Raw genomic sequence first — 12,865 nt, forward strand, 5'->3', positions numbered from 1 at the left:
AGAACTATTCGTTAATCATGCAAATGCAAGCCTTTTCATTTATAAAAGATATTTCAGATAATATCGATTCAAATCTTATCGATTTATTTAACCGAATATCTAAACATATTAGATTTTGTAAAAAAAAACGTATTATCCAAAATCTACTATTTTAGATATTCGGTTAAATAAATCGATAAGATTGAAATCGATATTATCTGAAACATCTTTTATAAATGATATAAAAAAAGGTGATGATATTTTGTTTAGATTGTGCATAAAATTTTGATTTTCTAATCTAATCTAAATGTCTAGAAAACTAATTATACAAGCACGTAAACGTGAGTAGGGTTACTAGTTATTATTTATTTCTTAATAAAAGTATGCATAATAAATTTTAAAAATTTTACCAATTAGTAATGTTGAAAATTGTATCAATTTTTTTGGTAATAATTTCAAATTTTTTAAAAAAAAAATTGAAAAAGACTTGAATAAAAAGTTATTTTCATTCCCACTAATTTTCATAATAAAAAATAATGTTAGAATTTAACAAATTTTGTAATGATAAGATTTGAATTTTTATAATCAACAAACTCTATCATATCGATTTTGTTATCAAATATTTAAATTTAACCTGACAATCAAAATTTAACTCATGTATAATAATATAACTTCATTTATTTTAAAATTTTACTCAACACTTAATAAAATAATATATTGTTTTTAAAAATATATTTTTAAAAAAGATTTAGTAAACATTTAAAATTTTCGATCATTCCTCCATTTTGAAAAAAAAGGATGGATCTCGTAAATGCTATTTAAAAAGCACTAAACCTTCAAAATGGAATTTGATTTCCAAATCCTTGGAATTTTCAAATTCATGTCAAATTCAAATCATTTTTTTTAAACATAGTGTAAAGCTAAACATAAGTAACAAGCAGAGTACCAAGGTAGATAATAACAGAGAATTATAGTTTAACCAAATTTTGTTAATGTTAAAGATTAAGATTCTGAGAACTAAGATCAATTGTTTTTATTATCACATAAACTAGATAAAGCCCAAATATAGGTGTAAGGTTTCGAAACCCAAAGATCATCAGTCAAAAATAATATTAATAATAAAATTATACGTAATAAATTTCAAAAATATTATTAATTATCTCTATTGAAAAAATGTTTGGGTAAAAAATAATATTAATAATAAATTATATGTAATAAATTTCAAAAATATCTTAATCCATAGTCGCTACTGAAAAATGTTTGGGAAAAAATAAAATGGACTAACCAAATTATTTATAAAAGGAAAAGAAAGAAATTTGAAATGATATCAATCTAATCTTGTTGATTCACTTGACCGAATATATAAATATTGTAGATTTTGGATAATATACTATTTTTTTAAAATGAAGATATTATAAATTATTTATAATTTTTTTGGATTGTGCGTGAACTTGTGAATTTTTGTATAAATTTCTTAGTCTAGATATTTAAAAAAAAAAATTATAGTCACACAATTATCTACAACTAAACAATGCAAATGGATGAGCCTATTTATCCAATCTATTTGATTTATAACTAACCGAATATCTAAATATTATAATATACTATTTTTGTTTAGATTGTGTGTGATATTTTATTTTTTTATAAATAATCCCGGATAATAAATTTTTTTAAGGATAAAATATATTAAAATAAATCATTTAATACAAAATAATAAAGAACATTTGTTGGAGGATGGAAAAAATATTAGAATAAGTTTGTAATATAAAATAATAAGGAAATGGTGGAGGATGGAATAACTTAATTAGACGATTAAAGAAAATTTTAAATATTTAAAAAATATATATTTAATATGTTATATATATATTCAAAAAAATATATTCGATACATATATCTTAAAAATTAAAAAATATCAAAATTTTTAAAAAATATTTTCATATTATTAAATACAAATATAATTTAATATATAATCTTGTTCAATATATATGAGAATATTTATATATTTTTAGATTGTGCGTAAATTTTTGAATTTTTGTATACATTTTTTAGTCTTATAAATATTAATTTTTATTAATGAAAATTTTAGGACACATGGCTTGTCGTTACATTACATTATTAGATATGTGACTGACACACCCATAAAATATAAATTGGAACCGATAGCCAAAATGATTTTTTTTGGAAATATTAATTGATTTTAAAGTTTAATGTCAGGGATTAAGATCTTTATATATTTCGGGATTTTGATATTGTGTATAGTTATGCTAGTTGGTTGAGATTTTGTTAAAATTAAAGATAAGGAAAAAGAAATTCATATCTCTGTTTTTTTACATCTGTGGAGCTTTACACTATGTTTTAAAACAAAAGAAAATTGAATTTCAATATTGAATGTTGAGTAAAATTTAATTTTCTTCACACTATTTTTAAAATAAAATATTTAATTTTTTTAAAAAAAACATACTGTTATTTTATTAAGTGTTGAGTAAAATTTTAATAAAAACTAAGTTAGATTATGCGATTAAATTTAGATATTTGATAATAAAATCAGATGTGATATAGTTTGTTGATTACAAACTATATAAAAATCTTAATCCTAGACATTAAACTTTAGAATAAATTGATATTTCCAAAAACTTGTGTCTTGTTTTTGGATATATATATATATATATATATATATATATATATGAACCGATAACCAAAACAGTGTCTTGTTTTTGGATATATATATATATATATATATATATATATATATATATATATATATATATATATGAACCGATAACCAAAACACAAGTTTTTGGAAATATCAATTTATTCTAAAGTTTAATGTCTAGGATTAAGATTTTATATATTTTGTGATCTTGGTACAATATATATAATTTTGCTATTCGGTTGAAATTTTGTTAAAACTAAGAATAAGCAAAATGAAATTCACATAAACAAAAAATCAATCAACTTATATGTTCTTTATTTTCGGAATTATCCCCTTTTTCTGTGCACAAAACACTTTTAAATTTGGGTGTGTTTATATATTAGTCATTTTGTATTTGTTTGTACGTTTTAAAAAATTATTGTCAAAAATTTAAATGTCCTAATAAATCTGTGAGTTCAAAATTTTATCCAAAATGTTCATGAAATTATATCAGTATTCGATTATCTTATATATAGCTATGGATGTCAAAACTTTGGAAAAAAACATATCCATATAATTAAGATTTTATCTTGCATTATCTAACTACATTTTACTTTCTAAAAAACAATTCCAATATTCTTGAAATTTGGAGTTCAAGAATATTATCGAAATCAATTTACAGCAATAATCAAAACCTCCAATACCAAATTACCCTATGCTTCACTGTTCATTTTTCCAATAATAGACACCCTTAAGTAATCACTAGCACACTCATTATACTTATATATGTAGTGGTATATACTAATTGTCATCATTAATGTACACTCATGTACTACAGAAAAAAAGTCTACATGCTAATATAATGATAATTTCATGCACTCTCTATTTATTTATTTAAAATTTTTATAAAAAGATACTCAAAATCTAGTTTTAGGACTTGTTTAGATTTTGTATAAAAAGAAGACTTTGTTGAACAAAATATTATTTTGTTATATATATTTATGCAACAATTTGTATTGGAAATTTTGGTTATTGGATTCTTGTGTGTTGCAAATGTGGTTGGCTCCCTTATTTATGGGTGGAATAACTCACTTGCTTGTCCTCTATAATTTTCTAGGAGCTACTATCGTATGTTAATATATTGTTCTTGAAAATTCAAAAGTACACCTACATCAATTTGTACATGATATATTGCTCTAGAGAGCTCCCGAGTCATCTTTAGTTCTATAGAAAATTTCATAATCTTCTAAAATCTTTTGTCGCGTTCTAGAATCTAGATCGAGTCTTCAAATTTCGATCTTCTAGCATTCTTCATTTTTCTAGAATATTTCGGACTTCTACACCATCACAATTTAAAAAGTACTCGTTCCTTACGAATAAATTGATTTCTTTATTTGTTTATCCCTTGATTTGCATAAACATAAAGAATTACATAATACTATATTTAGGAAGCCCAGATCATGTTCATAAATGAATGCATAGTTATCTTAGTTTAAAAAAAGAAACCGTTATAAGAAACAACCTTGGACTAATTTGTATGAAATATGAACAAATTCACGTAGTTACTTCTAGATCATGGTACTCCTCTGGATTAATTAAAATTAATTTAATTGTACTAGAAATCAAGGACCGACGTGGGTGTTTTCTATAATTTTCTAAAATATTTTTATTTTATGGATTTATATGGATTTAAATGTGAGATGAACCCAATTTAAAAATTAGCTTTTAAATCAATCACTGAAGTAGAAGCCTTTGCACTTCGTGCAGAAAACCTCAGATTCGTGGCAAATCATTTCAAACTTCTCCACAGAAAGAAGTTAATTACAACATGCATTTAGATTATATTCTCACCAATGGAGAACTTGGGGATCTTGCATCGTACAAGCGGCATGGATCGGAGAAGGTTCAGGAGAAGGAAACTAGTTGACGAACTGTCACGGAACGAAAGCTTGTGCTACATTCAAAGGTCGGATGAAGAAGATGAACAGTGTGTCTAACAACATAGACAACAATGCACAACAACTTGGGGCGACCATATTTGCCTCAAAATTTGCAGCAAATTACACGAAGAAAATGACCATTCAAAAAGTTGCTTCGTCGAACCTGGTGAATCCAGTTTGAGGATGCCAAAGCTTTTTAAACCAGACGAGCCTGATTTGTAGGATGATCATGAAGATAATAAGGCCATCGAGCATATGGATTCTAAATGGCACAAGGATCCTAGTTTTCTTGGAATGGCACGAGCTGTGGATAGAGATAGAGTCAGTTTAAGATGAAAAGCGATGCACATATCGAAAAACATAAAACGAGATAAAAACCGGTTCTGAAAATGGTAAATGCAGGTCGAGTTGTTTTATTATGAGGCAATTCAATTTTCTAAAATCATAATTAAAATGCAATTTTTTTGCGAAACTACTGCTTAATTCAAGGGTGATTTTAGTTGACCTTTGCTTTATTCCTATGTGATTGGCCCATAACTCACACTTATATAGCCCGGTCCATAAGACGAAGTGGCCCACACGCGGATCCAGCTCATGGCCCATGTGAGATGTCCACCTACAAGGTGGAATCCAATATAATCCATCGGCTCAAATTAAACATCAGTCCCCCCCACCGAATCCAGCGGCTGTAAGACGTGCTTTCCCTCCCGCTACGAAAACTTCTCATCCTATTTCTGAACGCACATTAAAAAAAAAACCCTAATTTTTCAGAATTCGAAGCAGAGAACTTCGAAGAATTTGTTGCTGACTACCCCTCCAATCAATCGGATAAGAGGTTACGATTTCAATAACAATGAGAGGGACAAAACGTTCTGCAATATCCGACTCTACTCCTCTTTTCAGTTCCAACGACTCTTCTGTAAGTGTTTCTGATAGGTTTAGCGAATTGATTGAGTTTTAGTATTTTTGTGTAGTTAGATTTAAATGAGGTGTATGTGTATGATCCGTTGCAGATGCAAAGCAAAAGATTAATAATGGGATCTCAGTTTGATGCACAGAAGGCTGAACCATCATCAATCCAGCAGCGGCAGATGTTGGACATGAAGAGGGCTGAATCTTCGAGGCAGCACGTGAGAGCTCTAAATTCCCAATTTGCAAGGTTCATACATCCTGTTATTATGAATTTATTCTTATTTAAACCATTATTCCTTCATTGCGTCGGTGCCTCATTTTACGTTTGTTGAAGTTATTTGGGTGAAATTGCTGTAGAACTGGGCTCAAACTTTGCTGCACCTTTACATCCAATAACAAACCGCCAGTGTTATATGATGGTTTTAATTCATTGCCACAATCGAATTTTATATTCTTGGAAGTTGATAATACTAGTTTGTCGTTTACATTATGATATGGCTATCTTAGAGTTTGTGATCTGTTCTTTAGACTGAATGAAAAATGACGTCTGGATTGATAATAGTTAGCTGATTTGATTGTTACCTTGTGTTAGTGGTCCAGTGGTTTTACCCCTTTAACGGTAAGATAATTTGCAATGCTTCATGAATGAATATCGTTGCTGCAAATAAGTTTTAAAACGTAAGAGTTGAAGATGTTCACAAGTTTCTGTTTTTTTTCTGTATACTTTGTGATTTGAACGAAACATGTTTAACGTGCTATTTTGTAGATGTCTTTTACATTTCTGGGTGTACAGCACTGAAATTTTACATTTGAATATCTTAATATGGGCATGCTTACATCTGTAGTTGTTATATTGAGCAGTTGGATACAAGCTCAATTACAAAGCCACCCGGACGAGCTTTGGGAAGACGGAGTTCAGGATTACTTAAATCATGCTAAGAGCATTTTGGTCAGTTCCTACATCTTCTTACTTTCTTGTGTCTTGAAGCAGAGCATAAAACCTGAAATGTGGGTTTATGCCCCATTATTTTCAACATGTTTTATTATAAGAACGATGGACTTGTGCTAGAAATTTAAAAAAATTATAAAATATAAAAAACTGGAAAAATATTACAGAAGAGAAATTGAGGTGGAGGCATAAAGTAGCACTGCTTTAAGAATGATTAATTTTTATATCACATGATTTGAGATAGTTTGGATTTTAAAAATGTATAAATGACAAAGCCACGAGATAAATGTTTTTTTTTTCAGAAGAAAGGTTATCAAGCTAGATAATTACTTATAATATTTTTAAATAAAAAAAGCTACTAAAATAAAAATGATAATAAACCCATTAACCAAGGGTAGCCTAGAGGGCGCCCTAGGCTGAAAGTATTGTGGCTGAAAATGCTTGAGCTCCCAAAAAGGAGTTGTTTTGATATAACATTCGCAGAAGGAAGAGAAAGTAGAATACGATTATTTACAAGGAATTGCACTGTATTCATATTGAACCTCTCAGCACTCTCTATTATACTTGTATGATTGTATTCACATTGCAGAAAACTCTTGAGGAATTGAAATAGGTTTCTCTAAATGTACCAGTGGTGGTTTTACATGTCCCTATAATTGCAGGAAAAATTTAGTGATGTTGTTAACTGGCTCAAGAGAAATGCCTCAAAGGGGGAGAGTTCCCACCAGTCACTCGGTGATGCTCAAATGAAACCGACCTTTGGAATTGGCATAAACGGTAACAACTTGTTTTTGGAAAAACCTGGGTTTCCCCCTACTGTTACCATGGGCCTTGGACTGAATTCCGGCAAGCTGCAATCAAATGATACTCAAACAAAACCAGCATTGGAAGCTGACAAAAACATTGCCAACTTGTTTTCGGTAAAACCTGAGTTTCCGGTTGCAACTGCAAGCTTTGGAGAGAGTTCCTCCCAGCTGCATTCAAATGATACTCAAGTGAAACTATTTTTGGAAGCTGACAAAATCAATCACAAACCTGGGTTTCCTCCACCAGCTGGAACTGCAACGTTTGGAACTTCATGGACCCCTGGAATTCTTTTTAATAATAATAATACAACATTTACATTTGGAGGTATTGTAACGTTCTCTATGGATTTGCAACTTTTTCTAATGTGAATAATTATATATGCAGTGTTTTCCCGTGAGGTTCCAGTAAGTAGTCAAATACATTTGTTATGCGTTTCTCACTGGCTACTCTTTGAAGGCATTTGGAGCACACGCTAGCATTAGGATTTAGCAGATTTATGATATATTATTATATGGGTGGGAGAGGATGTGTTTTTTGCGGGATGAAAGTTGTTGCCTGTCTAATGTGAAAATAATGTTTTATTGAGAAATTAAATATGTGTCACTGAGTAATATTTATCAAAAACAATTCTTGGTTCAGTGAGGTGCAATGGTAGAAAGGGGTTTAACGTTTTGTTTGTCCCAATCTTAAGACGACCGTGATTCATGGAATTGATAACCAAGTACAAGCCTATTTAAATCTTTCACAACTCTCACTGACGTCATGGGAAACTAATGACTTAGCTTTTATGTTAAATTCTATTTAAATTAAAACAAATTTAATATAATTAACAAGTCAATTTATAAGCAGTTTATAGCTAGTATTCTTGCCTTTTTAATATGATTCAGACTTTGAATTTAAACATAGAGTGAGATTACCCCTCTCCAGCCAAACATGTGGCCCCCTTTTAATTCATCTTAATGTTCATTATCCAACAAATTTTGAAGTGTGTATAAAATTAAAACTACCGTTTTCATATGTGTATAAGCCAGAAAATGGGGCCTTTCCAGGCAGTGATCCAAGCCACACTCACTTTTTAGTACCCTTTGAAGCCACTTCGACATTTTTTTTTGTTCTAGGGCATATCGACTATCAAGATATTTTTGCCATTCAATCAAATGCTTTCTGATCTAGTTTCTTACCTGTGAATGATATGGCTTCAGTTTAGAAGTTTCTCTTCTTCTTTTTGGCCCTCTGGACCATCATTTTTTATGTTATGCAAATGATGGATCGTCTGACTATATCTTCTTGTCTTCTAGGAAATCAGGTTTCTGCTCCTGCAAATGTGAATTTAGTTCCCGCTAATCATGAAGTTTCCAACGAGGAAGATGGTGGTAAGAGTTAAAGGTTTTAAATTTGAATGGATGAATTCATGTTTTTAAATTCTCATGCACCTAGATTGTCTTGGCATATGTTATACACTTATCTTGTTGTAACCACAAAAAATATGCTAATAATCAGCAAAAATAAAGAAGGATATGAGCTGTGGAATATGATGGCATAAAATGAAAATAAGGTTCCCAGAGGTAATTCTTTGTGCATGGGAATTCATTTCTAGGGCCCAATAAGTTTATCGTCATACTTTCTTATGCTTTGTGTATGGACATTTATTTCCGGTTTGGTTTTGCATGCTTGCATTTGTGGTAGTATAAACTTTATCTTCTTTATGAACACAGTTAGAATAGAACCGAAAATCAGATGTGGTTCTCATTGCAGATGGATATATTTAATTTTTGGTGGTTTATGGGTGAAGCCTTAAGCTAATGAAGCCCGTCTTTTACAATGTTATTCTCTAGCATCGATGATTTAAAACTGACTAATGTATACACTCCCTTCATCTCAAAATGAATATTTCATTTACTAGAATACTCAACCAAATGATTTGATTTGACTAGCGTGTATAATGAAATGTTCAAATGTGATTTGTGAATTATATGATTAAATACTTGGAAGATTGATTAATTCAGTTATTTGTTCTTGCAAATTGTAATTGTAATTAAAAGAAATAGTCGAGTTGGCTGATCGATTGCAACCACGTGACATTCGGGAAGGGAGTATAATTTTTCACAATACAATTTTTCCTAAACATGTGAAAAGTCACCTGATGAAATATTACTCGATCTTCATTGTTCACCGTGATCCGATGATAGAGAAAAGGTTTTCACATGCATGTTCAAAGCAATGGATTATACCATTCCTCAAACTTATGCTTCGTTCAATGTAATTTGGTAGTATCCTCTTTATGTATTGAATCTTGATCTTTATCAAGTCTTTTAGACATTAGTGCCCGAACTTTCATCCATGCCAACATTAAATGCCTCGAGGAAATTTCACAAATTTTATGATGGTATGACCTACAAAATTAAAATTTGTAATATTTTCTTTATTTTTTTATGAAGATAATGAATAAATGAACAATTTTTTAATCATATGTGCTTAGCAAATTGAAGAATTTCACGGACTTGTCAAATTCACTGCAAATGTTGCTAACCTTTTGTAGAGTGAAGTCTTGAGACGTATGTAAACTAAATCTTGCTATCCCAGGGAAGTTGTTGCATGTTTTCTCAATATATCTACAAAACACGAGGCCTAAGGGTATACATGGACTGGGGTTTTGAGCCAATCCTAGTCCAGCTGGTTTAGGATTAAAAGCAACCTAACCAACCAGTCCAGATTGGGTTAGTCCAATTTAGCTTTTAATGTTAATTCTTAGTTATTTTTTAAATTAAAAAAAAACTGAAATAAAATAATCAAATATACGATGTATATTAGGAAATTTTAATGAATACTTTAAAAAAGAAATTAACTTATTATCAAGTAATCCTTCTGGATCAATTGCGCAGATAAAAATAACCCGCTTGAATATTAATTTGTTTGATTAGGGCAATATTGAATTGAATTTTCACCAGTGTGGATCAGATTTTTGGGTTTCTAGTTTTGATGACAGTGTTACATACTCCCAGGGTATTATGGTTATTGGCACTACACATGACATTGTTTTTCTTTTTTCGCATGGATACTACTGTGATTTCAGTGAAGTGTGTGATTTAGGACTTGGACTAATATTCTCTAAGCTCTGTACTTCTTTGCTTGCCTGTGTCCTTTATTGAAGATGATGCCGAACAGCCTAGCATCCCATCTCTAATAAGGAGTGAAGAAAAGGGAATTTGTGTCGTACATGAAGTCAAATGCAAACTTTATGTGAAGGTAATTATGTGCGAGCTGTAATACTCCTAATTATTGCTTGTTCCTTTGAAATGCACTTATCTAATCTGTTCTTTTGATATTGGTCATACTGTTGTTCTTTAAATGGTAATTATTCTACTTGTAACCTTGAAATACATTCAAGATATATTCTTTAGGCGAGAACTGACTTCTTAGTTGATTCGTTGGTTTCCAAGCGAGATAACCCCTTTAAGAACAAAGGGCTCTGATTGAATTGATTATGGTCGTTTTTTGAGGTCTCTGGAGTCTTAACTGTTCTTTTTATGTAACTGAATTTGGTGTAAAGCCACCAAGCTACCATGTATCAAGGTGGTCGAGTCCAAGCACAGTGCACAGTTTTTCAGCTATTCAGTACCACGGACATTCCAATAAGAAATAAAGGTCTAAAATGTCATTTGGCCGACCAGTTACTGTAGCAAAACCAATTATGATGCTGGCGGAGTGAGATCTTGTGCCCTTTCCGAAACTGATAGCTGTAAAACTATGATTTCGTGCATGTTTTATGTTTCTATACCTCATGCTTTTATACAAACATATTTAATCACACCAAGATTCAAAATAATGCGTATTGATGATAAAAAAAAATTAAATACCAATTTTTTGCTAATTGCAGAGTTCGAAACATTAAATTTTTTTCCAGTGAGGATGCACCCTATTTCTCTATAAAGGAAAAGCTTTTGGCTGTTTGCTGTCTTTTACTTTTTTCTTATGAAACTCTCTTCTTTTTCAATAGAATGTGGCTTGCTAGATATGTTTATTTTTCCGACTGCATTAGTTTTACTTAATGATTTTGGGGCATACCACATTATTGATGTTAATGTATGCTCAATTGTTGAATGTCATTTGAGCTTCTTGCCATGATTATCTTGTGTTCAGTCAATTGACCCAGCAGACGGAGATACATGGAGAGACAAAGGAATGGGTCAACTAAGCATCAAATGCAAGGAAGGTGTTACCAAGAGAACCAAGGAATCAAAGCCAACCATTATCATACGAAATGATGTATGTTCATTTCTTAGATATTTTGTATCCCATTGTTCAAAGAATCCAATATCGTAATACTACCTAATGTCGTCTATGGTAAATACCTTTTTTTCATTCTTTCATTCCTTGTGTAGTCCTCTCCTTTATTTTGGATGCCTGAAACTTTGTGGGATTTTCCTTCCGTATTCTATATCATTTTTTCATACTGATGCACTGTGGACACTTCATTAAGCAAGGAATGGTGTCAATATTTTTTGGGAGGAAAAAGTCTTAACTTTGTTCTTTAGATGTACCTGTAAATTTTAGGGAGAGCTGTGAAAAAGAATGTATGTAATGCATTTGATGTGAATCAAATTAGTGGTATTATTTTTATTTTTTTTGCTCAACATGTGGCATCAGTTTCTGTTTTATCTTTCTTCTGAGTTTCCTTCAATTGTCGCAGGTGGGGAAAGTTTTGCTGAATGCTTTGTTATATCCAGGCATTAAAACAAACACGCAAAAGAATTCAGTTGTGGCTATATTTCATACATCGGTAATGCATCTTGACTTTTTAAAATTATTTATTTTTGCATCATCCTATTTGTTCTGTTTATACCTAATGGTTGTGGCTTTTCTGTTTCTTTGAACTTAACTAGTAGAATTCTTGGTTGCTAGAACTATACAAGTACACTCGATTTGCGTAAGCTCAGGGTTCTTAATAATTTGTAATTTGGTTCCACTTTGATTTCCTTTTTTGTTGTGCTTTACATCACTACGAATGTCTACTAGGGCAGAACAGTTTTTAGATCTTTATTCATTAGTGGTCTGCTTGAGCACTTTCTGAATGTTGGTCTCTTTTTGGTTTATTAAAGACTGATGGCGACAACAGTGATAATGTTGTTGCACGAACATTCTTGATGAGAACTAAGACCGCAGAGGATCGGGATAAACTCGCCGCTGTTATTCAAGAATATGCTCCTGTAGCCTGAAGATGAAAAGTACATGGAACAAACGTACGTTATTGTAATCTTGTTCAAGTCCCTGCTAGCTTCTCCAGGTTTTACTCGATGGAATGATTTTTCGTCGGTTTTGAAGACGGGGGAAATTTTTGAAGATTGAGGAACCATAAATTAAAAGTTTGAGGAAATCCCGAGATGTATACTGCGCTAATATAAACTTCTATATTTTGTGGAGATCAAGAAAAACACCTCACAAGCTAGGGCAGGCTGTCATCGAGCTGGGTACTTCTTAGTGTACTCGGTCATGTAAGAATCATACAATATTTTGTGCGATTAATTTCAGATTTATATTATTTTTGACTTTTATATGCCTTTTCTTTTTGCCACTGATCTCTGTCAAAGTTTGTCGAGATAATAAGGACAACAGTTTGTGAGATGAAGATATGCATGATTGCAAATT

General features: G+C 30.9%; 1 protein-coding gene across 1 annotated transcript; it reads left to right on the forward strand.

The window, feature by feature from the left end:
• Positions 1 to 5,230: 5,230 nt before the first annotated feature.
• LOC140832105 (uncharacterized) lies at positions 5,231 to 12,777 on the forward strand. The gene is made up of 9 exons (XM_073195924.1): positions 5,231 to 5,470; positions 5,565 to 5,710; positions 6,325 to 6,412; positions 7,075 to 7,543; positions 8,518 to 8,592; positions 10,371 to 10,465; positions 11,360 to 11,485; positions 11,910 to 11,999; positions 12,319 to 12,777. Exons 1-9 carry the CDS (start codon positions 5,405 to 5,407, stop codon positions 12,433 to 12,435), a joined length of 1,272 nt encoding a protein of 423 aa, XP_073052025.1. The 5' UTR covers positions 5,231 to 5,404; the 3' UTR covers positions 12,436 to 12,777.
• Positions 12,778 to 12,865: the final 88 nt, after the last annotated feature.

Source organism: Primulina eburnea, chromosome 5 (genome assembly GCF_022965805.1).
Source record: "Primulina eburnea isolate SZY01 chromosome 5, ASM2296580v1, whole genome shotgun sequence".
NCBI classification, from domain to species: domain Eukaryota; kingdom Viridiplantae; phylum Streptophyta; class Magnoliopsida; order Lamiales; family Gesneriaceae; genus Primulina; species Primulina eburnea.